This window comes from Takifugu rubripes, chromosome 17 (genome assembly GCF_901000725.2).
Source record: "Takifugu rubripes chromosome 17, fTakRub1.2, whole genome shotgun sequence".
NCBI lineage: Eukaryota > Metazoa > Chordata > Actinopteri > Tetraodontiformes > Tetraodontidae > Takifugu > Takifugu rubripes.
In genome coordinates, this window is record NC_042301.1 from 8,751,116 (window position 1) to 8,777,523 (window position 26,408).

At 47.0% G+C, this 26,408-nt stretch overlaps 5 protein-coding genes across 15 annotated transcripts; 3 read left to right on the forward strand and 2 right to left on the reverse strand.

Moving 5' to 3' along the window:
• Positions 1–73: 73 nt before the first annotated feature.
• On the forward strand, positions 74–2,759 carry acaa1 (acetyl-CoA acyltransferase 1). The gene is given in 11 exon segments (XM_029850971.1): positions 74–267; positions 406–460; positions 685–876; positions 936–972; positions 1,037–1,135; positions 1,209–1,289; positions 1,470–1,660; positions 1,725–1,904; positions 1,966–2,021; positions 2,101–2,246; positions 2,327–2,759. Coding segments are annotated over 11 exon segments (1,290 nt in total). The 5' UTR covers positions 74–99; the 3' UTR covers positions 2,412–2,759.
• esf1 (ESF1, nucleolar pre-rRNA processing protein, homolog (S. cerevisiae)) lies at positions 2,728–7,121 on the reverse strand. Of its 2 annotated transcripts, XM_011612667.2 has the most exons (14): positions 6,886–7,121; positions 6,080–6,421; positions 5,561–5,859; positions 5,378–5,491; positions 5,146–5,255; positions 4,887–5,039; positions 4,502–4,616; positions 4,236–4,401; positions 4,041–4,172; positions 3,841–3,968; positions 3,689–3,773; positions 3,449–3,528; positions 3,215–3,364; positions 2,728–3,044 (listed from the first exon to the last, which is right to left on the reverse strand). In XM_011612667.2, exons 2-14 carry the CDS (start codon positions 6,402–6,404, stop codon positions 2,760–2,762), a joined length of 2,142 nt encoding a protein of 713 aa, XP_011610969.1. In that variant the 5' UTR covers positions 6,405–6,421; positions 6,886–7,121; the 3' UTR covers positions 2,728–2,759. The 2 variants fall into 2 exon arrangements, with proteins under 2 accessions (XP_011610969.1, XP_029706828.1); XM_029850968.1 differs by having other exon boundaries at positions 4,041–4,401.
• On the forward strand, positions 7,114–9,618 carry ndufaf5 (NADH:ubiquinone oxidoreductase complex assembly factor 5). 2 transcript variants are annotated; one of them, XM_003972235.3, is made up of 11 exons: positions 7,114–7,443; positions 7,636–7,676; positions 7,745–7,808; positions 7,875–7,922; positions 8,021–8,124; positions 8,292–8,331; positions 8,484–8,681; positions 8,938–8,998; positions 9,082–9,165; positions 9,283–9,365; positions 9,446–9,618. In XM_003972235.3, the coding sequence occupies exons 1-11, from the start codon at positions 7,198–7,200 to the stop codon at positions 9,527–9,529; spliced, it is 1,053 nt and encodes a 350-aa protein (XP_003972284.2). In that variant the 5' UTR covers positions 7,114–7,197; the 3' UTR covers positions 9,530–9,618. The 2 variants fall into 2 exon arrangements, with proteins under 2 accessions (XP_003972284.2, XP_011610970.2); XM_011612668.2 differs by lacking the exon at positions 7,875–7,922.
• Positions 9,446–13,599, forward strand: LOC101063235 (dynein regulatory complex subunit 4). Of its 3 annotated transcripts, none has more exons than XM_029850969.1 (10): positions 9,446–9,535; positions 10,604–10,696; positions 11,619–11,816; positions 11,961–12,167; positions 12,244–12,298; positions 12,362–12,567; positions 12,815–12,982; positions 13,065–13,151; positions 13,212–13,421; positions 13,492–13,599. In XM_029850969.1, exons 2-10 carry the CDS (start codon positions 10,682–10,684, stop codon positions 13,561–13,563), a joined length of 1,218 nt encoding a protein of 405 aa, XP_029706829.1. In that variant the 5' UTR covers positions 9,446–9,535; positions 10,604–10,681; the 3' UTR covers positions 13,564–13,599. The 3 variants fall into 3 exon arrangements, with proteins under 3 accessions (XP_029706829.1, XP_029706830.1, XP_011610972.1); XM_011612670.2 differs by lacking the exon at positions 9,446–9,535 and adding an exon at positions 10,332–10,458; XM_029850970.1 differs by lacking the exons at positions 9,446–9,535; positions 13,065–13,151 and adding an exon at positions 10,307–10,458.
• kif16ba (kinesin family member 16Ba) lies at positions 9,627–25,143 on the reverse strand. Of its 7 annotated transcripts, XM_029850964.1 has the most exons (29): positions 24,687–25,140; positions 23,991–24,060; positions 23,802–23,915; positions 23,466–23,582; positions 23,200–23,297; positions 22,989–23,098; positions 22,769–22,911; positions 22,472–22,640; positions 22,263–22,391; positions 22,017–22,192; positions 21,707–21,772; positions 21,432–21,491; positions 21,231–21,350; positions 21,064–21,115; positions 20,809–20,946; positions 20,665–20,747; positions 20,509–20,597; positions 20,000–20,032; positions 19,675–19,728; positions 18,099–19,406; positions 17,872–18,015; positions 17,701–17,812; positions 17,234–17,281; positions 14,883–15,002; positions 14,721–14,810; positions 14,568–14,651; positions 14,410–14,503; positions 9,947–9,990; positions 9,627–9,764 (listed from the first exon to the last, which is right to left on the reverse strand). In XM_029850964.1, exons 1-29 carry the CDS (start codon positions 24,731–24,733, stop codon positions 9,687–9,689), a joined length of 3,990 nt encoding a protein of 1,329 aa, XP_029706824.1. In that variant the 5' UTR covers positions 24,734–25,140; the 3' UTR covers positions 9,627–9,686. The 7 variants fall into 7 exon arrangements, with proteins under 7 accessions (XP_029706824.1, XP_029706821.1, XP_029706825.1 ...); XM_029850961.1 differs by having other exon boundaries at positions 23,802–24,060; positions 24,687–25,143; XM_029850965.1 differs by lacking the exon at positions 20,000–20,032 and having other exon boundaries at positions 24,687–25,138.
• Between the last annotated feature and the right edge of the window lie 1,265 nt (positions 25,144–26,408).

Sequence of the window (26,408 nt, forward strand, 5' to 3'; positions counted from 1 at the left end):
CTCCTTTGTCCCTCTGCAGTTTCCGTCGTGTTGACATAAACCTGGAAGTCCGATTGTAACGCAAAAGTTCAACAAACAGCGCAGGTCCAAATCACCGCAATGCTCAAGTTAAAGCTAATCTCCGGATATTTGTCTCAATTTTGTCCCTCTGAGTCCAAACGGGACCTGGTGAGGAGTGAATGTGGGTCAGCAGCGAATCCGGACGACATGGTCGTTGTTCACGGTCTGAAAACCGCCATCACCAAAGCGAAGAGTGGCGCGTTTAAGGTAACTGTAGCCGGCCCGAAAGGGGCAGCGGGTTAGATCAGCCCCCCTCCCTGTAGCTTGGACATCCCAAACAGTAGTAGATACGGAAGCGCATTTGAATCCAGATTTTTCAGATTGGTTTACCTGTTTTCCTTTAAGGACACAACTCCTGACGAGATGCTGAGCGCGGACAGAGCTGCTAGGAGATTTTTGTGTTGGTGAGAACAGAGCTGGTCCAGAAACTACTCGCACAAAGTTTTGGCTTAAAAAGGAAAGGAAAACTGAAATGTTTGAAATTCAAGAGAACCTGTAACCTGGGTCAGGACAGATCGTTTAAGGTTGAAAAAGGCAAAACTTTAAGCCCTTTCAAGGTTCAAACATGCCGAAGTGATACAAACATTAGCGTTTTGGTTCAAATTTTAAAAAGCTGTTCCAGAGGTTCTTAAGAGCCCTTTGTTTTATCCTCTCCCCAGGAAATGTGCCTTTGACCTTTACTCTTGACTCTGGGTTCACCAGTCGCTCCTCATCACTGTCTCATCTTCAATGGTTTTCCAGAGAGCGTTCCTGTCTACGTGGTGAACAGACAGTGCTTGTCGGGTCTTCAGGCACTGCTAAACATCGCAGGTACAAATGTCACCTTCATCACGTTGATGCTGCAGGAAAACCACTGATGCTTTTGTCCTGACTCTTCAGGAGCAGAACCATTGACATGGGCCTCGCCTGCGGGTCTGTTTATGCTGTTTCTGCTGCGGCTTTTGATATTTGAGAGTTCTGAGTGTGTGTGTGCCAGGGTGGAGAGCATGTCTCTGCAGTCTATAGGTAATCCAGGAGATCTGAGTTCCAGGCTGATGGACAACAGCAAAGCAAGAGACTGCATCATTCCAATGGGGTACTCAGCTCCCAGCCTTTGACGTTTCCAACTTCTGCCCTCAAAATAAGCTTTTGGCTGTTTTTTCTGGTAGTATCACTTCTGAGAAGGTCGCTGAGAAATTCCAGATTTCCAGAGAGAAGCAGGACGCCTTTGCTCTCCGCTCACAGCTGAAGTGAGTCTCAACAGTCTGAATCTGGGAAATCGGTGTTCTTTTTATGTACCTCTCTCAGTTTTTCAGTATTGAACTTCAGAACTTTGACCTGAACTTTTCTCCCTGTAAATCCTAATCTTCACACAAACCCGTCTCATGGCAAGTGTCTCTTCACGGGTTGGCGATATTTTGTTGCTGCAGAGCCGCTTGGGCTCAGAGCTTAGGTTTGTACCAGCAGGAGATCATTCCTGTCACCACCAAGGTCGTAGATGCAGACGGGACAGAGCGCCTGGTGACGGTCAGCCAGGACGACGGCATCAGGGGAGAAACAAGTCTGGCAAGACTTGCTAAACTCCGGCCAGCCTTCAAACCCGGGGGTAGCACCACAGCAGGTGAGTCAGTGGGTTGGAGGGGTGGAGGCAGGGGTGGCAGGTGAACCGAGCACCTGTGTGGCAGGTAACTCCAGCCAGGTGAGCGATGGAGCTGCGGCTGTGCTGATTGGACGCAGGTCAGCAGTGGCAGCTCTGGGTCTGCCTGTCCTGGGGGTCCTGAGGGGGAGTGCGGTAGTAGGTGTCCCCCCTAAGATCATGGGAATCAGGCCAGTGTTCGGCATCCCTGCGGCTCTGAAGCAGGCAGGCAAGATGCTTGAAGTCCGGGAATGTTTGGACCTGTGAATTAAAAAGTAGTTCTTGTTCAGGACTTGGCGTTGACGACGTGGATGTGTTTGAAATCAATAAGGCCTTCGCCAGTCAGGTGACCTCTGTGGTTCTTTCTGCTGTTTATTGAAGCATAAACATTCATGAGACTCTGATCAGAAATTCTGACTCACCAGGCTATGTACTGTGTGGAGATGTTGGGAATCCCACTGGAGAAAGTCAATCCTAATGGCGGCGCCATCGCCCTGGGTCACCTGCTGGGGTGCACTGGAGCTCGACAGGTGGTGACACTACTCAATGAGCTCCAGCGGCGAAGAAAGATGTCCGGCCCAGCTGTCCGGTAATGGAAGGATCCTCGGCTTTGTTGTCTTCACACTGATGGTGTTGTCTTCCTGAACACAGGGCTTACGGTGTTGTGTCCATGTGCATTGGGACTGGGATGGGAGCTGCTGCCGTCTTTGAGTATCCCGGACCAGCGCAGCAGTGACTCTCAATGGCGACCCCGAGTTCTGAGGCCGCACGAATCAGTCAACACGGACCTTCGTCTGACCCAGATTAAATGTTTCCTCAGAGATGATTGAAGATCTAATCCAGAAAATACTTCCTGTTTTTAAATCAGTGACGAGAGCAGGTTGACTCAAAGTTCTGTTTTTCAAAATAGACTTCTGACATTTTTGTTTCTAACCTTTATTTTAATTCTAGAAGTCAAACTGCACATTTAGTTTCAAATTTTGTGGTCATTTTATCACTTTATCACCTGTTTGTGAATCTTAATGAATATGAAGGTAAATAATAAACAGCAACAGTTGTAATAAAATCTGTATTTGCTCCAGAATCAAACCTTCAGTTTCTGTTTCTTGCGGGTCTGAAACTCTTCCGTCTTATTCTTGATGGATTTGACTAGCAGAGACAGACTCGGGTCCATTGTTGATGTCGGACAGGCCGCGGCGCCCTCCTGTGAGGGTGGGACCTCCTGCTGCTGCCCCTGCTCCCGTCTACGCTGCTTCTCGCTCAGGATGCTCTGCGTGGCTTTGGTGTTCCTGTAGCTGGAGTGGGAGGGGTCCAGGTTGAACAGGTGAGAGGTGAACATTGCCTGAAAACGCGGGTCGTTCACATCCACCTGGAGAGGACAAGACACCATCAACACCAAATGTCCACTTCCTTCAGGAGGAACATCACCTCGTGCTTGTGCGTTTGAAACGATCCTACTTCATTCGCAGCTTTCTACCTGCACATCTTAGCTACAGCCTGTAATATTTAAAGCTTATTTTGTAGTGATTTCTTGGAAACCTGGAACTGGTCATGGCCCAGTAGCTCCTCCTTTTTCCTCATCATCTTCTTCCTCTTCATCTTGCTCAGGTTCTGCTGCTCCACGATCTTGTCGTAGTTAAAATGTTCGTGTTTGGAATCGTCATCCTCCAGCAGCAGCATCATCTCCGCCTGAAACAGCAGAACAACATTTTTCACCTTTAAATTACTCAAAGATTCAGAGTTCATGTTCTGATTTCACAGATGAACTCTCACCTTTTGTTTCTGCAGCTCCTCCTCCCCCTCGGCTGTCCACTCCTCTCCCTCCTTTTTTCCTTTGATTTTCTTTTTTGTGTCTGCAGGAACAGAAAACAGTCAAAAACTCGGTTTCTACTCAAATATCAGGTTGACTTCTGTGGATGTTGGAACATATAAACTTTCATTTACTCCTACCACAAATGTGATTTCTAAATTAAGTTATTGGTTTTTGACATGTTTTGGTTGAATTTCTCTCACATGTTTTAGCGAGTTCCTCAGCAAAAAACGAGTCTCTGAGGTCGACATCTGCAGGAACGTCATCGTCACTCATTTCCTCCTGTCCCTGAGGAGGAAACTCAGAGGTGATGCAGGAAAATGCGAGTGTGTGTGATCAGTGTTGCTCTTCTCACCTGCTTCCTCTGACTTTTCTTCAGCTTCTTCTTCTCTTTCTTCTTCTGCAGAAACTCCTCCCAGGGCGTCAGCTGGTTCTGTTCCTCCAGCTTCTTCTTCACCAGCTGCTCTGTTGTCTCCTTCAGGCCTGAAGGCAGATAAAAACTGTCAATCTCTAATCCAAGTGAGGGGTTTGGGGTTGAGGGGCAGGTGTGTGTACCTGGTACCCAGGTGATCTCCATCTCCACATCTTTGTCCTCCTGCAGCTTTTTGTCCTTCTCCTGGATGCCTCTGAGCAGCTCTCTGTACTTACACATCTGCTCCTCATTTTTCTTCTCTTTGGTCGCTTCACCTGCAGCAGAAACAAACGTGACAGCTTGTTTCCATGGTAACAACTTGCCTTTCCTCTTATCACCTCTGTTCCCCTCTCGTGAATCTGCTGTTTTTTCTTCATCCTCCTCTTCCTCGCTGGAGGACGCCAGGTATGCATTAAAGTCCATGTCCAGCACCTCGTCCCTGTTGAACTTCCTGTTCATGGCGGTCATGCGCTCGTGGTCGGTCTCATCCCAGGTCAGCTGCACCTAATTGGTTACGTATACAAACGCATGTGAGTGAATGTGCACCTGCAGCAGGTGTGTACATCCTGACTGAATATCACACGAATGACATCATCAGTCTGACCTTTGACGTGGTGGTGCCAGAGGAGGTGAAGAGTTTGGGCGTGTACGCAACCATGTTCACGTCTGTTGCAGCGTCTTTTGGCTCCTCATCAAATGCGACATCATCAGGAATAAATCTGATGAGGACAAATTAAAGCGGAGATCAAGAGACACTGACAACAGCAGGATGTTCTACTTATTCTGGATTCTGCTGTGCCCAACAGTGCTTCCTGCATCTCTATTCCAGCATGACACACAGGGAGAAGTGCAGCTAAAGTCAGAATCAGAACTCCAAGAATCCTTTGGAGCACGAGTCCATCCAGGTCTGCATCCATCCAAATGTTCAAGAACAATTGTCTGTCTAATAGTGAATGAAAATTTTAGCTGTTTGGCTTAGCGTGTCTTACCGCAGGTCCAGGCAGGAGCAGCTGCTCTCATACTCATAACCATCACACTCCTCGTAGATTTTAACAGCTGTGCTGACTGAGTCGCACTCCACAACAGCATAGAAATATTTCAGACGCTTGAACTGGTAGTCTCGCATCTTCTCTCTGTAAACTCTGAGACCACAGAGGCACCAGTCTTAGACTAAACTATCGGAAAAACAGAATTCTAAGTCAAAAATAACTTTATACATGAAAAGAAATGATAATGTGGATGAGCTACTTTTCTTCTTCCGTGTCATCCTCTGATTCGTGGGACAGTGTTCTCAGCTCCAGCGGTCCCTGAGCGTCCTCCATCTTCAACCTCTCCTTCCCAAACTCTGATGGATAGATCTGGCAATACCCAGAATGCACAGCAGCCATTTAGGGGAGGCAGCTCTTTAACCAAAATGGCTGCTGATTCACATGAATCTGAAAATAGTTTGGGCCTCATCTTTAATTCAGAGGAGCTTTACCTTAACAGACAGCACGGCGCCCCCTGTAGGTGTGAAGGAGTTGAGCAGAACCAGCAGATCTTTGGCCTTCAGACGGTCCCAGTCCATGTTGCACACAGCCAGCCGTGTGGAAACCTGCAGAAAAGATTAAAAACCCATTTAAATTTGCCATCAGGACACGCACACCTCCTCGCACCGTCTCACCTCCTCAGTCCGGGGAGCATCTTTACACAGATCCCCCCAGGCATGTTCAATCTCTTCTTCCTCCCTCCTCAAGACAATGTCCACATCATCCTCTTCATCATCAGAGCTCGTTTCTTCATTTCCCTTCCCTCTTGCTAGATCGGGCTCACTGTCACTGTCAGACTCCTTGTCTGATCCACTGACACCACTCTCTTCCTCAGCATCCAAATCGCTCCCTGGCACATCATCATCCTGGTCAGAAGGATCTTCCTCCTCCTCCTCCTCACCTTCATCACTCACAAATGAATCCTCCTCCAACCCTTCGTTGTTTCACAGAAATAAGAGATTACAGCTCAGATTAATGAACATCGGCTCATCCTCCTGCAGCAGGACTAAAGGAGAGGACATTGATCCCACAAACCTGAATTCAGAATGACTCCTCTCATAGGTGGGACCATTTTGGCCCATTACAGAGATATTCACACAGCAAAAGGAGCTATTGCAGAAAACTATTGAAAACTAACATCAGGCTTTTCTCACCTCCCTCTAACATGGGGACGCTCCTCTCAGGCTGCTTCGCGCTTTCTTTCTTCTCTGTCACTGGGTTCTTCTTCTCGGTCTCCTCCTCTTCCTCAGAGTCAGATACTTTGTAGAAGCACTTCAGGTCTTCTGTGGAGGTGTGGTTGATGGGGCGACCTCGCTTGTCCACCGTGTACTTCACTTTGAAGCGCTTGTCACTGAACATGGACTTGAAGCGCTTGTCAATTTTGATCTTGTGTTCCCTCTCAGGCATTTCCCAGAACCTGGGGTCCTTCTGCACCCGCAGGAAGCGTTTGTCACCATCCTGCTTCTTACTGGATAACATGGTGTCAAACTGAATGTCTGAGAGAACAACAATAAACTGTGGATTTCATGTGAGACAATTCAGCATCAACCAACAACACAGCTGGAAACATATTTTTTTTCCCCTGTTCTTGGTGAATAGTCCAAATGTGTTTTCAATTGCTTTCATGATCCAATTCTTAAACTGATAACGAGCAACTTCAGAGTCAGACATAAAATTAACTTTAAGCATACAATGTGAATATTTTATTTAACGAACACACATGAAAATAGCAATAATAAAGAAAAAACACGTCGGCGGTATTAAACTGAAAGGCGTTTTAAACTTTAGCAAAGCTAAGATTGATGGACGGTAACAAAGAGCTAACATGTACCGTAAACAAATTGTCAGAACGTTGAAAATCAAACTGAAGCGGTGGGAAGAAGAGATTGTGTTTGACTGAACATGACAATGACACACTAAATTATACATGAAAACGGATATTAACATTTGTTAACGTTACCTCTGGTCTGCTGCTACACACGTGGATTCCCAGCATGTAACTCTCCTCTTGACTAGTCCTCTTGATAAGTTTGGATCAGGATAGGATTAGAATCAACTTTCTGTAATAAAGATACGGTTCTTTCCTAAAGTACGCAAAATTAAGTGTTAAGAAATAAATGGAAATTAGCCGCTGTGCGTTTAAACCGCCCCGTCAGTCCAGAAGTATCCAGTTCCGGGTTTCCTCGCCTCTTCCGGTCCTGCGCAGCACCGACCGGACGTGTGTTTAGGTATTGATGTTTTGAAATCTCGCAGATCACCTCCAAGCAGCACCATGAGTTCTGCGATGCGTCTGGGGGTCCTACGGGCATTAAGCTGTGGTCTTCTGGGTCCGCCGGGCCGGTGGAGCTGTTTCTCCGCCCTAGGCTGTAGCAGCAAGATCACGTTTAAGGCCCGTAGACGGATGTCAGGTCCGGGCAGGAGCTCCATTAACGTGTTTAACAGGGAGATGAAGAAGAAACAGAAGAACTGGGCCGCGTCTTTGGAGGACGCACACCAGTACGACTACCTGAGAGACGAGGTACGGACCAGAACGGATCCGGTCATTTCGAACTAAAGTAGAGGATGACGTCATGCGCCGCTTCACGTTTCTATGATCTGTAACTTAAGATATTTTTAGACCCGTAGATGAACAATGAGAGGAACTCGGCTCGCGCTTATTCTAGATTCAAATATGTTAAAGCTCTACTTGACGTCATGCGTTATGTTGCAGGTCGGCCGCCGCGTGGCAGATCGGATTTACGACATTTCCAGGTGAGTTGACGAATTGATTTCTTTCGACGTGAACTCTTCTCAGACACGTCCTCTTCCTGTCTCCGCAGGTCATTTCCTCTGTCTCTGGACGTCGGCTGCGGAAAAAGTCACATTGCAGAACATCTGAACAAGGTAGATTCTGTGATCCAATGGTGTGGACCTGGTCTGTGCGTTTGATCTGGATTTTGTGTGTTCTAGGAAATAGTGCATCAGATGATTCTGTCTGACATATCAGAGGAAAGTCTGGTGAGGGTACAGAACTGGATGCTGTTCAGAGCACGGTTCTAATAATAACAGATCTTTTTCTTCCTCACCTGGATCTCCTGAACATTCTGATGGATCAGAGACGGAGGAGACTCACTGACGTCCCCACGCGCTGCGTTTTGGCCGATGAGGAGTTTTTACCATTTAAAGAAAAAACCTTTGACCTGGTCGTCAGCAGCTTGAGGTGAATATGAAGAACGTTTGTTTAACCTGTGTGTGTGTGGGGGGGGGTCCAATCACATCGTGATCGGATGTAAATATGAAATGCCAGAGGTTTCAGAATGATACATGTTTGACTTTTAATGCGTTTTCTGTGTCTTTAAAAAATTTTTGCTTTGTTTTTTTTCTCAGTCTGCACTGGATTAATGACCTTCCCGGAGCCCTGAGACAGGTGAGCCTAGAACACATGACCACCTTTAATAACACAAGCTGAAGGGGAACCTTTATAGACCAACCAGTTAAACACAAGTAGCTTCCTTTTGTTTCATCCACAGAAATATGAGAAATAAGCAGGAGGATGAAACTTTGTCCTTCTGAATTCAGATTCAGCAGGTCCTCAAACCGGATGGGGTGTTCATTGGGGCCATGGTGGGCGGAGACTCTTTGTACGAGCTGCGCTGCTCCCTCCAGCTCGCTGAGACAGAGAGGGAGGGGGGGTTCTCCCCCCACATCTCCCCCTACACCGCCGTCACCGACCTGGGCAACCTGCTGGGCCGGGCCGGCTTCAACATGCTGACGGTGGTGAGCCACCTCTACTCTGTGACTCACTTTAATCCTGCTGGAAGATCTTTGGTTTATAAACATATACAAAAACTCATATAGAAGTCATGTAGAACTACATATCCCACCATCCACACATATTTTACAGAAGAACATGATAACTTTTTTTACACGAGAATAGATTTTAACCTGAATAAAATTGAACCCAAAACTGAGCTTCCTCTTTACTTTATACAATGATTTTCCATCCGAATTCTAACTTGTTGGTCTGTTTCAGGACATCGACGACGTTGAGATTCACTATCCCGGAATCCTCGAGGTCCTGATGGACTTACAGGGTAGCAACTCCTTTATTTCTATGACGACCTGCCGGAAGAAGAGTGGTGTGTGTTGAGGTGTGACGGGAAGTCTTTGTGTGCAGGGATGGGTGAGAGTAACTGTGCGTGGAACAGGAAGGGCCTGCTTCACAGGGACACTGTCCTGGCTGCAGCAGCCATCTATAAAGGTGGGACTCATCAGGCTGAAACAGGAAGTTGAAGCGGGTTGCTCAGAATTTCTTCATATTTTAGGTAGAAGAGCAGAAATTCAGCATGTTAAAAGGTGTTTTTATTTAATGTTTCAGAGATGTATGGTAATGCAGACGGGTCTGTCCCCGCCACCTTTGAGATTCTCTATATGATTGGCTGGAAGCCTCACCACTCACAGGTAACATCAGTAGATCGTAGCACTGCTGGAGCTACCGGTGGCTTCCTGTCCTTTGAAATACTGTTTAAATGTGTTTTCAGGCCAAAGCGGCCAAGCGAGGCTCAGCCACGGCATCATTTGGGGACCTGTCCAAGATCAGCCGACCAGCAACAACAAACAACTGAGAGACTGTAAATATATTTAATTTAAACTGACTTATTTTGTAGCAGCTAATGATGTAATATTGCTTCCAGAATAAAAGACCTTAAGATGTGTGTCTTTCTTCTCCTCCTCACTCTCTTAGCTTAATATTAAGAAGGAAGAAAAAAATTTCTGTACATGTTATAGCTTCTGTTTGGCTCTGACCAGGTTACGTCCTGCTCGTCCAATAGTTGCAGCAGTGTGCCTCCTGATGGCCGGCTGCAGTAGAGCACAGAAGAATCTCTTTGAGCAAATGCATCATTTCCCAAACAGATCCTAAACATTATTAATCACAACCAGCAGATCAATCAAATCTAAATGTCACCATTAAAAACAAAACTTTGCCAACTTCCTGTTATGATTTGTGCCAAGATATTTTTTATGATTTAAACTAAGTTTACCTTAGGGTAGGCTTTAATAACAGCAGCAGGGTTATACCGGACACCTGGAAACAAACCAGGAAGAGCCAGATTATAGATTGAAAACTTTAACTTCTCCTCGGCAAGATTATAGAAAGGATGGTCATTGAAAATTTAAGTTAGCATGTAGATTCTAATAAATTAACAATACATCAAAGTAGTTTCTAGAAGGGCAGAACTACAATGGACCCAATTACTCACTAAAAATTACATATCAGCAAAGCAAAAGTAAAATAGTGGCTGCTCTCTTTTTTAAGTAAAGAGGCCATTCATTGTAATCGTATATATGTTCAATAACCGTTATTATGTATTATTCTACACGAATATTACTCTCTAAGCAACTGTAATAACCACCGTAGACCAGATAGTGGCGGGTAGACGCTATTATAGTTTATAGAGGACGATCACATGACCGTGTTGTCTTGACAACTGTTTGCTCGTCGCTATAGACTGAGTAGTTCAGCAAACGTTTTTATTCTCCTTTACCAACAATGGTGAATATTTTTCCAATTAGTTAATAGTCTTGCATTATTTTTATTGGCTTGTTCGGTTGTCAGCCTTGACATCCCGTAAAAACAATTAGTAAATTGCGCAAACAAACCCGTTTTATGGTAATCATATGAGTTTCTTTCTTTACAGCCACCAAAACGGAGTAAAAGTAAAAAAGTCGCGAAGGGGGAACAGTCAGCGGTGGTTGACTGTTTGTCGACAGAAGAAATGACCAAAGATCAGGTGAGGGAAGCGGAACGATGCTAATAAAGCTACCGTTAGCTTAGCCTAGCAGTGACTCCGATGCTCAAGTGGAAGCTGCCGGATGTAATCTTCCCTCAACCACTGACGCTGATAAATGCTTTATTAATCCCGCAGGGGAAATCAATTTTAAATACAGCAAACGTTGCAATGAACGCAAGGGTGAGAGAACGAGGTTCGTATTTACATAACAAATTATTAATATGATCATTTGCGCAGTTTGAATGAGACACGTTTTTGATCAGGTTCGATAAAACGTAGTCAAAATAAATAATTTGCAGAAGTGTCAAATCAATAAAGGACATCAGCCCATCAAAATCTGTGCCGTGGAAAAACAATTATATTTGTTTAAAAATAGAGAACACCAGCAGCATATAAAGCAGAAATAAAATTGGCCCGAAATGTTGCCTTGGGGGACCGCAGAGGTAAGAGGCGCTGAAGTGGAGCTAAATTCTCTGAACTGAACAGAGAAACTCTAATCAGTCTGATAGAACTACAACATAGAAGAGCAGAGAGTAAAAAAAACAAAACACTCAGATGGGTGTAAAATGACGCAGCCTGGAAGGGTCCAGAACTTTGTCATATAAGAGGCAGCAGGACAACATGTTGAAGAGCCTGGTACCGAGGCCAGGTATTCATCAGAAGAGCTTTGTCACTGTGGGGCCACAGTGACAAAGTGCTGTTCAAAAAGGCATGAAGAGATGCTGCCAGAGGGATGTGAGGAGGAGATCTGGACTCAAATGTGCAAAAGACAGGAGAAGCAGCAGCAGGATCTGCACTGGCCACCAAATATTGATGGTTATCTGATGAAGACCTAATAGAAACCTGGAACTGTGCATTACAGTTGATACTTCTGTGTACTGAAAAACTAACCCTGCTTGTGTTTGTGTGTGAAACCTCCTAGCTGGTAGAGCACTTTGTTCGCCTCAGAGAGGAGCTGGACAGAGAGCGTGAGGAGAAGAGTTTCTTCCAGCTGGAGAGAGACAAGATCCGGGAATTCTGGGAAATCTCGAAGAGGAGCCTGGAGGAGGCCAATGCCCAGCTGAGGAACCAACAGAGGGAGAAAGAGGAGGCAGAAGAGTGCCACCGAGTGGAGATCACTGTGAGAAACAAAACATTTTTCTCATTTGGTCTGATGCAAATTCAGTCAGATGTTTGGAGAATGTCCAAGAGGAATTCACTTTAAATCTCCAGATAAACTGTGATCATGAAGGAACCGGTGTTTCACTGGATCTTTGCTGTTCAGGTGTTCAAGCAGAAGCTGAAGAACGTGCTGTCTGAACAACAAAACGCCATGGCTAAAATGAAGATGGAGGGCGTGGCTACAGCCATGCTGGTCCAGAACAGGAACATGGAGGCAGAGCTCGGCCTTCGAAGGGACGTTTCCAGCCTGCATGCCAACTGCAGAGAAAAAGAACATCACACACACAACTCTCTCAGAGAGCTCCAGCTGGTGAGAGCAACTTCAGCTTCTCCCTGTGAAGGTCAATCTGTTTGTAAAACAGTTCTCTTCCACTGGATCTCCACAGAAGCACCAGGTGGAGTTAATGGACCTGGCCAGCAGCTATGACAGGAGAATCAAAGGTGAGTTAACAATATCTGAACCCAAAACTCTGGAAACATCTCCTCCTTCTGTTGTCTGAACAGAAACGGAGGAGAAATATCTCAAAAACCTGCAGTCGCTACTGGAGGCAGAAGGGAAGCAACGGCAGGCTGAGATAAAAAAACTGGACGAGCAGATGAAAAGTCAGATGGTGACGCTGAAAGAGGAGCACGATCGAGCTCACCGAGAGGCTGAGGAGTACTACTCTGCTGTTCAGAGGAAACTCCTGGAGGATCAGAAGCTGCTGAAGGTGAGCACATGGCTGCATGAATTCAGGAAGGCTTGTTGTCTTTTAGTTGGATGTTCTTTAAAGGTTTTTTTATGTTCCTGCTGGGACGTGCGAATACATGTAAAAATCATCTCAAAGTTACTGTTGAACATTTCACTGATGGTTTTCAGTTTTCTCTTAACTGAACACATTTAAAGTTTTCAGCTACATTAGTTGTGAAAGCACATTTTTGAAGGTACTGATGTGTGAGTCTTGTTTGGTTTGTCAGAGGGAGATGACAGAGGCCACCAAGGTCCAGGCAAAAGCTGGCAGAGAACTTTCAGCAGCTGAGCAGGAGAACACACGTCTGCGTGAAGCTGTGCAGGAAGCCGAACATAAACTCATTCAAGCTCAGGAGCAGGCGGAACAGTCCAGGAAGAAGAAGGCTAGGATGAAGGTGCGTTGGCAGCATGGCTAACTTCAGATGTGCTGATAAAAATAATTTCTGACTGTAACCCACAGAACTGTCATCCCAACAGGTGAGAAATGTACAAATCAGACAGGTGGAAAAAGAGCTGAGAGATCAGAAGGTGGAGCACGAGCTGCTGTTGCAATGCTGCTGGGAGGTAAGGTGACACATGCGCCGCTGTTGCAGCCCCCAGATGTTCACCTGAACATTCCTGCAGCTGGAGCAAGAGCGTGATGAGCTGCTGAGGACGCAGGCGGACACCATCCTGGAGTTGCAGCAGAAGATTGGACTGAAGGAGCAGCTGCTGCAGAGGAAGATGGAGGCACTGACAGAAGCTGTGGAGAATAGAGAAGCACAGCTGTATGCCGTGCTCTCTGCCGCCAACCTGGACCCGACCACAGCCAGTGACACCACCAAGAAACTCCAGGTTCCATTTCTAGTTTGGCTAACTGTTCTTCCCACCAAAGACACAAACTTACAGGTTTTCCTGATTTTAGGACATTTTGGACTCTGGTGATGTCACCATTAAGGCCCTGCAGATGGAGCTGAGTGCCAGCTGTGAGGACTAACACTTCCACAATAAAAGACCTTAAGAGTAACCTTAAGATGTGTTTGTTTCTTCTCCTCCCTCCTGTCTGAGCTTAACATTAAAAAGGAAGAAACAATTTCTGTAGATGTTATAGCTTCTGTTGGGCTCTGACCTCCAGGTTACATCCTGCTCGTCCAACAATTGCAGCAGTGTGTTTCCTGATGGCTAGCTGCAGTAGAGCCCAGACAAATCCCTTTGAGCATATTTATCATTTTCAAAAAAGACGCTAAACATTCTTAATCACAACCAGCAGATCAATCAAATCTAAATGTCACCATTAATAATAAAACTTTGCCAACATCCTGTTATGATCTGTGCCATGATAGTTCTAACCAGAGTTTAGTGATTTCATGTGCTAAAGGGCACCCCCAAAGCATCACACTGAGAAGAGACCCAGCAGATCTATTCAGAGTCAACCTTTATATACAAGCAGGTTATAAAATTACACTGACCTCCAATTTGTGTGCTCACACACATATATACACACACACACACACACACACACTTCCTCTCTATAGCTTCTGAAACAAGCAGCATTTACATAAAACCAGTCAGTAAATGACTGGAGACATACACCTCTGATGATCACAGAACAAATCTGGAGTAGATGATTGACACCTGGCAAATTTAGAATTTTCCATTGAAAAGTTTGGGACTGTTTGATGCGCTGATAAGGAGTGCTGGGTTTACTGGGGTACGAAGTCCATTTGTGGGATGGTTTGAGGTGTGATGGCTCGGTGCAGCTCTGTGGGTCCATTCAGGACTCAGCCGGTACCGTGGCTGCTGTTCTCAAACACGCCCTTCCTAAAGAACGGCGAGAACTCACACACATCCCATTTGGTGAGCTGGAGGCCACCATCAGGTCTGAGAGGCGAGTCTGAGGATAACAGCATCACCTGGAACAGGTTCCTCAGGTACCGCTGGAAAATCATCACATTGGAGTTAGCTGTCAGTGTGTTTGCTGGATTTTACACAAGATTTTACCTCCAGGTGGTTTCGGCGCTCCGCAACCATCCGTTCATCTCTGTTTCCAAACAGTTTCTTTGGAGGAAATTCCAGAGCTGCCAGCTGAGGAGAAAAGAGCACAAACACAATCATACAGAGAAGGTGGGCGCCCCCAGACGTGTATGGTCTCACCTCAGGATACTTCAGCTTCAGACTCCTGTGCATCTCTCTGAAGCGGCTGTAGCGCCTGAACACTGTCCAGGTGTCATTGTGAACTGTGATCTGAAGACAAGCAGATCAAAGAATCAAAGAGTGAAGGACTGATGAAGGGGAGCTTCGGACTGCTCTGCTCACCTTCACTTCAAACTCAAAATGCTCATCCTTCCCCTGCCCGCGGAGGAAATAACGAGGAACGCTGATTCTGACCGGCTCCCAAAGGGTGGCGCTCGTCCCCAGAGAACGAGATATCAGGTGCTGGAAAGGAAATGACAAGATGGGATAAGAGGAGGGGGAAGAGGGAGAGAAAAAAGTCAACTTGGAGAGAGCAGGGTGTGACAGAGGTGAAAGTGTGGCATTCAAATAAAGGAGAGAAGAAGAGTTCAGCCTTTATTTTCCTTCATTGTTTCCAAGTAAACGTAAAAAACAAAATCTACATGAATAAAATGACACACAACAAAAACAGTAAAGAGGGACCAGAGAAATGATCCTTTATCCCACAACAAGAACACTTTCTAAAAACTCTTTTAAAGGTTTCAGTGTGAAAACCACCTCCTGGGGGCCATTAGACACACAGATGGTTGATCAAAGTCATGGCTTCTGATGTACAGCCCAACCCCCCCGTCCCCCGCACACACACAAACACACACACACAATCTGTGAGCACTGATGCAGTTCCAAAGCCTGGAACTGGGGATGGGCCAGGACCAGACTAGAGCCGCGGGTGACTGGGTGAAAGATGCCATCTTCACAGAGGAGCGCCACGTGAGTCTCTGCCAGCAGGAGTGTCACATGTCGTTTGGGTCAAGACGGCTAGAGGTCACGAGAAAAGAAGTGGACGAATGTCTGCCAGCGAGGGTTTGTCTGCCAGCGAGGGTTTGTCTGCCAGCGAGGGTTTGTCAGGACCGTCTATGTTCTCGTGAACCATGTAGAGCAGATTGGCAGAACCCGCTTAACCCTGGAGGTGACGCGAAGGCCGAAGCCCAAGACAATGTCAGGGGTGTGTGACATCCAATCCATAGAGAGGAGCATCAGGTCATCTGATGGAAGAGGGTGACCTTCAGTCCCTTCAGGGAGAGTTCCAGGACAAAGTACTTTGAGTAGAACCCTGCAAAACTCCTGCATCAGCCCTTTGCTGTAGGTGAAAATGGCCAAAATGGCGTTGTCAAAGCAGCCCAGGAGACGAACGTGCTGCCCCGCCAGGCTGATCTGGACCTCCCTGAGCTCTCCCAGGTTAAAATGATCAACACTTAGCGCTTGAGAATACTCTTTACTGGAAAGCACCACCACGTCCTTCTCTGATAATAGCAGGCTTCTGGACAGGAACCTGACGACTGGCGGTTTTCAGCCAGAAGATTGCCAAGAGCTTGCCAAGGCTGAGCTGAGGAACCAGAGATTGAAGCTGCCGTAGAGGTCATTTGAGACAGGACCGGAGGCAGCTGGACCAGCTTCTGACAGAACACTTCAGGACGTGTGTTCCTGACAAACCACAAAGAACCTCCGGGTCACATGGAGATGCCTGGAAGATCTGGCACTCTAGAAACCCGAGGAACGTCGGGGACGTTGCCTTTGGACCGATCATTCAAGCCCTTGTTGTTGGGAAGTTCTGTCAGCTTTTGGGGCTGCAGTCGATGGAGCAGGGGCAGCTCCCTGCTCACCTGAGTGGCATACTGAAGGAATATGCCCTTCATGTCGACCACACTCACATTTTGGATGAGTTCCCGCATTCCCTGTAAGCATCTTCTGGCATCTTTGTACCCTCCAGAGAATTTTTGTATAGAATGCTGGAAATCGTAGTTCCTGGCATCTCTGCAGGTTTCAGACAGTCTTCCGGTGAAATAGCCCAAACCGAAGCTTGCGCTGGTCTCAGCTGGAACATCTGAAGGTTCTGTCTGCTGCAACTGCTGCCCGGACCCACGGAGAGAAGGAGGAGCATGTTTTCTGATCACCTCTGAGTGAGAACCTCCTCCCTGCCCCATCTGGGGCCACAGCAGGCAGAATCTAGCCTTTCCTGTTCAGCTTCTTTCTGGTCTTCTTCAAGACATTTTCCGTTCTCCTCCATTAGCAGAGCAACTTTTCTTTTCTTCTGCCTGAAGGTTTCTGTGCTTTTTTTCTGCTTCTGCCCAGTCAGATCTCTGAGAGGGTGAGACTGAACACCACCCACTGGTGCTCTATGGGCACAAGGGGGAGGAAGTCCAGGGTCTAGAAGGTGGTGAAGGCTCTGAATTGAAGTCCTTCATGTACCCCGAGAAGGTTCAGCATGCAGATTACAACAAGGGAACAACTGAGATCAGGAAAATTGCTCAGACATGCAAATTCAGAAGAAAGTTGAGGACCAGAGACCTTCTGTGATTGAAGATTAAACCTGATTCAATCTGAATAATCCCAGATTACACCTAACAATCATGTGACGATAGTAGTTCAGACCGGGTAACATGAAAGTCGCTGGAGAAACCAACATCTGCTGAAAGAGAAGCTTCTGCTCTTACCTCATATTTGTGTCTTCTTGGATTCAAGTTTAGTAATTTTTCCTCGTCCTGAAAAGACAAAAATGTGATTTAAACAGTCAAATTTTAACAGTTTAAACTTATTAGGATGTGAAATATTTATTTTTACACAAGAGAACATCAGAAATAAAACTGCTCAGATGATCCTGATCCGACCACCTCTGTTCATCTAACCGAACCTCCTAGTTCTCCTGCAGCTTAACGAGCTGAATATCAGTTCTGCTCAAACATCTGATCACGTTGATCTGATCAAGAACTCCACCAGATCATCAATGCATAACCAGCCTCATTGCTGATTGTGTGATCAAGATTGTCTTAGTTAAACAGGTACAACAAATTTTGAGGTCAGAAGTTTTGATTCAGAATAGACTCAGAAACACCGACCACAGAACAGATGCTAAATCTACGATACAAGAAGGTTTGCGCTGAAGCAATGGATAGGTTCTTACCCCGAGTGATTGACAGGACATAGATGGATCCAAGGTGCTGCTGCAACCATTCATAAGATTGATGTTCCTCAGCCGCCGCTGGACTTCCTCTTCGATGTATGCCTTAATCCTGCTGAAGGAAACAGGATGAAGCTTCAGAGAGCAGAAGACCAAAGATCGGTGCTGAAGTACCTGTCATCTGACAGAGGGGGCAGCAGTGGACTGAGACTGTGGAGGTGGACTGGACTAATTTTCTCATCGGAACCACCAGAATGGCTCCTGGTCTCTTCACCTTCACTGATCCTACGCTTTAGCTTCTGGATCTCCTGCTCCACTCTGGAAATAAACAGCAGGTTTTCTGGTTATACTGGGACAGAGAGGATACATGCACTGGTTTTACTGAGCCAGCAGACTCTGACCTCTGCTGGTCCAGCTCTGTGCTTGTCTTCAGGTTTCTGCAGCTCCTCTGTCTCAACTCTTCATCTTCAGGCTCCAGGGAGATGCTGCGTCTCAGGGCCGAGTGCCTCCGCTCCAGCCGGGCCACTGCCTGTTCCATGGCCTCTCTCTGCTGCTTCTCCTTTGACTCCAGGATCTCCTTCTCCTTCCTCCTCACTTTCTCCTCTTGACGTGCCACATTGGCTGTAAACTCATAGGTCTCCTGAAGCTGCTGGAGCTGCTGGGCGCTGTGCCGGTGGAGCTTCAGCTTCTCCTCTTGGTCTTCCAGCTCTTTCTCTACCTGGTAGAGTGTGTTGTTCAGGCCTGGCGGGTTGCCACTATCCACGCCACCACTGCGCTCCAGTGTCTCCATGGCTCTCTGCTTCTCCTCTGTTAATGCAGGCAAGAGGCCCACAATGCGGCTCAGCTGACGCTCTTTGAACTGCAGCTTGTGCTCAGCCTGTTTGAGCAGCTGCTCCTCCAGGCAGAGAGCAGCCACGCCCTGTGTCTCCTCGCGGTCCTGCTGCTGTCGTTCTCTAAGACTGCAGTTGAGGAGCAGCAGCGTGTTATGCTCCACGCCTGCCTCCTTCTCCAGGCGCTCCCTCTGCTGCAGCAGCTCCATCTCCAGCTGACCCAGCTCCTTCACCTGCGCCTCCTTAAAGTTGGAGTATCGATCCTGGGCACTTTTGGCCAACTTACTGCCATCCTGTGGACCAAGGCGTTCTCCGGCTTCTTTGGCACGGAGGAGTGCCTCTCTTATCTCAGCCAGGGCCTGGTGCTCCTCCTCTAGGCGGTGGGCATTGTCACGGATGAGCAGCGTGGAGGCCTCCTCGTGTTTCTCCCTCAGCTGCTCTTCAAGTCGACCCACCAGGCTCAGCTGCTCTCGTTCCTGCTCCTCCAGACGACGGTGTTGAGCCTCCAGATGGAGCTTTTGCTCCTCGCGTTCCCGCTTCAGTCTCTCCAGCTCTCGGTAGATCTCTGTCTGCTCTGTGGCGTCCTGCCACCGCCGCTGCTCCTCGTCCACCTTCCCCTCTTGCTGCCAGTGATGCTGTTGGAGCCTAGGCCCCAGAATCTCCAGGCAGCGCTCTTTCTCAAAGCGCTCCTTCTCAGCCAGGAAGTCTCGAAGGCGACTCTCGATATCCTGACTGCGGCGGCGGAGGCTCTCTTCCTGACGTAGGATACGCTGCTGCACCTGCTCAGACTCCTTTCGCTGACTCTCAACCTCCTGCTGGAGGCGCTCCAGATCTGCCTTTTCACTCTGATGTTTGGCCTCCATCTCCTTAATGAGCCTCCTGTGCAAACATCTCACTCAGTTACAGGAGAACATTTAGATCAACTTTAATATTAAACAAGTGGCTGAAACAGCCCCAAAGTGAAGGTGAGAAGAAATATTTAAAAGGTCAGAAAAGACAGGTTCATTTAGATCAGCCCAGGAGATTAAAGCTAAGAAACAGGAAGGACATCTTAAAGGCTCTTCTCAGTTTGTTTCTGATGCAGCTGTGGATGGGGTTTGATATTTCCAGGATAAAATAAACAGGATCAGTCCGGATCTTCTGTTACCTTTTGAACTCCAGCTTCTCCAGCTCTTCACGCTGCTGCCTCTCAAACTCCAGCCTGCAAACACAAAAAGCACCTTCAACTCCAGAGGAGTGAGACTCATCAGCAATGTTTAACACCACCAGAGGAGAGACGGACAAAAACATGTGACATCACGTCTTCACTGTTGGACATCAATGGAGGTCAAAGCAACGAGCTGGCGTGCAAAATACAACACAACAGACAGATGGTGTAACAATGCTGCAGTCATTGTTAGCAGGGTTCATCTGGTCGAGTCAACATGTCTCACAACGGGACAGTTAGATGGGAAGTGGATGGCTGAGTCTACCTGAGGAGGACGGAGCCTTTCCCACTGAAGAGACTGTCAACAAAACAGGGTTGAAACTGTTAGTGACAAACCTCACAGCCAGTCACCACAGCTGCCGCTTGCTCGCCAGTGTTACGTCATTTCACACATTCAGGGCAAAGAGGCAGCCTGATGGTGGCGCTGTAGCTGACAGTTCACAGGCTTTCTCACACAGCTGAGAGAGAATTAAGCGGCAGATGTGACAACTTTGCGGCAAGATCTGATGATTCTGAAGAAGGGAACACTTCAGCTGAGAGGACGTGAAGGCAGCAGAGGAGGAAAGTATTGTGCAGGCAGAACCACTGCCGTCTGCTACAAAGAGTGTAATGGTGAAATCTACCAGATGCATGAGGACATCTTTGAAGAGTGACCTGGCTGACATGTCCTGATTGGTTTCCTGTCCTCATGATGCTTGCTGGAGGAAAAGCTGCTGTTTGAAATCAATAAGTGGAAATTCCTTTAGAAGGTTGGCGTTTCTGTGTTCGCCTCACCCGGGGTTGTAGAGCATGACTGTGGACAGGTTCTCGCAGGACTGGGACAGGTCGGTCATGGACAGGCTGAAGGAGGACAGGAGACCGCTCTGAGGAGGACACACATGGTAAAGCACAGCTCTCAGCAGGTACAGCAGCAGGAAGAAGCAGACCCACCTTCCGTTTCTCCCGCAGTTTTGCTGCTTCCTTGGGATGGTTGAAGCGAAACATGTTGGTTCTGCCCAGTAAAATGACGGCACCTACACAGCCAGGTTTTTAAGATACGAAGCACCCTTTGACTAACAGAAATTGACTTCTCACCTTGGTTGAGCTGTGACGGTTCGGTCACCAGAACCCCGTTGACTGAACACTGAGCGCCGCTGAAGGGCGCCAGCGTCACCGTCCCATTCTTGTTCTCAAACATGCAGTGTTCGCTCTCCAGGTCCAGACCGTGCAGGACTACAGAGAGCAGAGGTCACCGGTGAGGGGTACAGGAGCAGCCACTCTGGAGCGTGCGGATGTTGCAGTTCCTAGAACCCTCCACCTGTCCAGCGGTATCAGCAGGACCACACTCACCAATGTCCTGTTCCGTGGATGCGTCCTCTCTGCCCACATACGTCCGTCCTTCCTGAGTCGGAAGCAGAAAACTGTAAGTTTCTGTCAGACCACTCAAACATATTTGGATCAGCTTTGTTGACTCGATAAACACCAATTTAACCCAAAGAGGAGGTGTGTCAGCTGACCTTTAAGTGATACAGGATGATGCCGGTGCTCAGTAGGTCATCATCGATTCCGATGAGGTGTGGCAGCTCTGAGTCCAGCACCACGCCGATCCCCTCTTTCCTCAGAGCCAGCGTCTCCTCCTGCACACGGGTTGAATGGAGAGTTTAACAGGTGAAAACCAATCACACCTTCAGTAGCAGCAGCTGAGAAACCTGTCTGACCTTCAGGATGTTCTGCGTCTCATTCCACTTGTTAGTCCACTCTTTGGTCAGCTCCAGAACCTGCAGACAGCCTCAAAATCAGAACATTTCTGCCAACATCACAACAGTAGACCCAGTCACATGAGAGGACGTTTGACAGCCTACAGGAGGGGCAAAGCTGCGTTCTTCGGCTCTGAACTAGTCATTGGACTTTGGCTCCTCCCATCGATTGTCAGTTTGCTACAGTCCCCCCCCCCCAGCAGAATCTCTAACACGGACTAAGAGACTGGACTCACTCTGGCTTCGTTCTGGTGCAGTTTCTCTTCCATGCTCAGAGCCGTGGGTGAATCCAGAAGAGCAATCTGACAAAAACAAAGTCAGGAGGTTCAGCAAAGAAATCTGAAATACACACTTCACCAGCAGCATTTTACAAATTTGCTTCCTCTGCATTAATTGTAACGGGACCATTTACTTCAGAAACATATTCGTAATCTTGTTCTTTACTGGCGTTTCACAATTGTGAAACTGTTCCTGCATTCTGGCAAACAAATGTTCAAAAACTTGTTTTTCAGTCCTGGCTGAAAGTGACTGTCACATCACACTGACCTGGTTGCCCTGAACTAGCAGAGCCTTCAGCCTGGCGATTTCAGCCCGAAGCTCTCGGATTAAGCGGACATTGCTGTCCTCGTTGATCGTGGGCTTGTTAATGATGTTCTTGGCTCGATTGGCGTAGCGAAGAGTGCTGAGCGTCTCACCATAGTTCACGTCAGCAGGGGAAATGGCTGAAACGAGTTTTACGCAGGATCAGTTTTGCTGCTACTCTCTCACATTTCTGAACATATGTTTGCTCACTGGCAATCATGATGGTCTTGGAGTTGCCCCCCAAACTGTCCTTCAGCAGCCACGTCAGCACTGAGTCTCTGTACGGAACAAACACTGACTTCTTCTGATTGGAGTTGACGCCATCTGATGACATGTCAGCTGGAGAGAAACAGGAAGTACAACCATCATTACAATTGGACGCGCAGGTTTAAAACAGACATTCTGGTCTGCTGCCTGACCCAGCGATGAGATGACATTGCCCAGGGTGACCAGCGACTTGTTGATGTTCCCGCCCTCCTTCAGGCGGACGCCTGTGGCTCCTGTGGCGTCGGCTCGCTCGCTGCCGGCCAGATCAACCAGGTGGATCTTACTGACTGTCTCGCTGGGCATCTCGGCGTCAAACTTAGCCTGTAACAGACAGAAACCCAAAGGTGCCACCAGAGCTTCTCATCAGGGGGAGCAACATGTTTGCTCTCCTAGCAAACAGGATGGTCGTTCTTCCAATTACCAACAAAACAATTAATTTGAGAAGGCACCTGTGTGAAGTTGATGGTAAAGATGGCGTGTGAGCGGCTGCTGACGTCGTTCATGCCAGTGCTGGCTGTAGTGCGGTTGATGTTTCCTGCCTCCATCAGATCTTCCACATCGCTGTAGTTCTGGACCAGATGTTTGGACAAATCTGAAGTTCAGAAGGAGACCAGGTGAAAAAACCGAAGGTCCTCAGCTTAATGGTGCTCAGCCTGAGCTCAGCCTTACCTTCCACATACGGTCCATCTTTGGGATGTTCACGAACCCGAAGATTGTATGTCTGTGTGGATTTCCTCCTCAGTAGATCCCTCACCCTCTCATTGTAGATCTCCAGGTAACTAAAAACCATCAGTTGCATCAGTTGGATCAACCGTTTCATTTAGTGTTTTGGCAGCAGTGAAGGTAAAGACTCTAAATATCCCAACAACTGCAGCCTTACCTCACTTCAGTACGAAACGAAGCTGCGTCCCATCGAGTGGCCTCAGCAATTCGGCCGAACAGACCTTCGCAGAACCTCGGAATAAGACCAGCATCACCCTGAAAATGGACCTTTTGTCAAAGTTGATGCTTCGACCACATATTGATGATGATGATGACGATACTATTACTAATTCCTTCTTGGTAATCAGTCTAAATAACACTGCTCGATAGATCAGTTGGACCATCCCGATAATCTAAAAACTCACTTCAGAGTTCAGAACCCACCGGAACACCCATCATGGTGTAGGACTTCCCAGAGCCGGTCTGGCCATAGGCAAACACACAGGCATTGTACCCCTCAAATGCCGCCTTCAGCACATCCAAACCCAAATCTTTGAAAACCTGAAGATAAAAACATTTGTTCAGTTTTGCTCTGACCTGGTCACCACGGTGAGCTCAAAATGACCTGATAACGGTTGTCAACTCTGCTCAGGTTCATTTATCAAAGAGGCACAAACACATAAAACTCTCTAACTACAGCAGAACTGGTTGCAGGACCACTGTGGTCTGCAGGACCGTCTACCACTAACGTCCCTCAGCTGGACTCAAACGCTTGTTTACCTTCTCCTGCGAGACGAAGGCAGAGATCTTACAGTCCGAGGAATCGTAGGAGAAGTCGTATGTGAAGGTTTTGACTCTGTCTCTCATGGACTCGCCCGTGATACTCTCAAGGCTCTTTGGGAAACAGACAAATTTAGGAGGATGACTGACCGACTGCACGCACCTGCGTGTGTGTTTGGAAGGGGGTACCTTCATGTTGGTGATGGAGGTTTTGTTTCCCTCCATCTTGACAATGGATGTGGCAGTCAGATCCTTTTCCCTGAAAATAAACATCAATATTCTCATTTGTGTTCGTCTGGTTGATATTGCTAAAGATAAATGTCAAATGTCGACATGAAAACACAAGTGTTAAACATGTCTATGTAAATTCTCAGTCATCCAGGTCATTGTATCCAAGGTAGTTTTCTCTGTCAACTGGACTGGGCTTCTATCCAGCCTTCTGGATAGAAGGCGAAACGTCTTCAAGAGAAGAAACCCAGTCCAGTTGACAGAGAAAACTACCTTGGAAGTGTTAAACATCAACAAAAACACCTAAATTCCTCTAGGAAGGTGTAGTTGTATTTGCAGATCTTGGGTGTCCTGCGATGAAGGACCGTTTCCCAGCTGCTACTCCTGTTTAATCTTCTCCTCCACCCTGTTTGTTCAGCTACATCCTTCATCAGACTCAGTCCTCAACAACAGACTCAGACCGTTCAGTCCCCAACAAAGACGTTCGTTATGACAGAAATCCCTTTCTATTCAGACTTTTGAACACGTCCTTTTCACCTTTGGACTTCAATCAATATTTTACTATATCGTTCTTCGCTAAATAATACGAATTAATTCACAGCCAACGGTTTGTACCCTTATAGACTGACTAGCTGAAACTTCTTGTGCCGAACTCACCGCCTGTTCATGGGTCTGACCCGGACAGCCACCCGGACCGAAGCCATCGCGCATCCCGCTGTACTTGATCCACTTAGGTCGGTCCGCCTCGAAGCGAAAGGCTGCTTTTTAACAGCAAAGAGAGCTAACAGGTTAGCGTCAACCTCTGGATAGACCCGTTGCCTTCTAAAGGGGGGGGAAAAAATCACAAAAATAACCAGAACAACTGCGCGTCAATAGGACAAGCGGTGACGCTGACGGGCAGAAACAGAAAGTATCGCTGCCTGATGGTTTCGCAGCCCTGTCAGAGAGAGGCTCTCGTGAGCCTGTAGCCTATTAGCCTGTTAGCTGAGCCCGGTTTATCATGAAAGGACGCGAATATCAGCTGATGAAAACATTGAATCTCTACGGAAGCCTGCACACAAAGCTATTGCACAACAATTAACAGACTAGTTTGCAAAAAAGCTGACGTTGTATGTAATCGTTTAACGTGAACCTACTTGAGCAATGCAAGAAAAGTCTATAGTAACGCAAATGTGAATGATCTTTTAAATGTTACTCGTGTTCACACTGTTGTTGTCAGTCTTGCATGGAAACTCATGGTTGCTGATGCTTTTATTGTGAAGTCTGCATTTTTTTCCTTCAAGTGATCAAACAACACGTTTAAGGATCAAAGGGTCGAATGGGGCTTTGATCTTCAATGATCAAAGGTAGACGTTTTGTTTCGGAGCAACATAGGGGATTAAAATGCTACATTATAATGAGGCTGTTATATTACTCTACACACCCATGCTACTGATTAAGTTTTTTTCCATTTCAGTGTCTCTGATTCTAGGTTAGCAGCCCTGGAGGGGCACAAGGTCAACATTGATAGGTGGTGGTTGCCAAGGGGACTTTTGATGGTCATTCATTGGCCTTCAAGCAGCAGAAGCAATGCACATTGCCCCTCTACTGATGGAGCTCCACTGCTAACCTGGAGCTGCTCACATCAAGTTTGTACCTTTTTCTGACCTACAGATTGCCAACTGGATCTGCTCCCTTTTTCTGGAACAGTCTTGGAGTCCATCTACCCCTTATCTACTGCATTCCTCACATGAGGGTCGTCTGGAAAATCCGCCTATTCAGGCACAACAATCATCTTCATGCATTGTTAAAAACATGTTATTTTGCATCAGGCTGAGCATTTACTGGAATGTTAAAGGGGGCTCTGTGTGTCCTGGGAGTCCAGAGGTGATTCACTGATGTGCATGAAGGTTACAAAGGATGGTATTTCATATTAGCAACATATTAAGGAGTGTTGCTAGTGGAGGATCGTGATTGTAAAAACAACCATTTCACAGCAACGCAGCTTTTAGATTGTTTTGTATCCGGGCAGTTCCTCCTTTGCCCCAAGGATCTCCAATTAATTTTTTCAGTCTTGCTTGATTATTTCATTAATCTGATGTAGCCTACCTTTGTCCTCATAAACTAAGAAAATAATTTAAAATCAAATATGTGAAGGAGAAGTTAAAGAAAAGTCGGTTCCAGTTGGGCTTTAAAGGAGCCATCAGGTCAACCAGAATATCGCTGATGTAGTGCACAACAGAATGGTAAAAATCAGTGGCAAAATCTGTGTTTATAATGTGAGAAAAATATCAGAAACTCATCACGACATATATTTACAAGGTAAGAAAATAAACACTATAATAAAGCTTTCCTTTTCTTGGAAAATTCCTTTAAATGACTTCAGAATTGTGACGTACA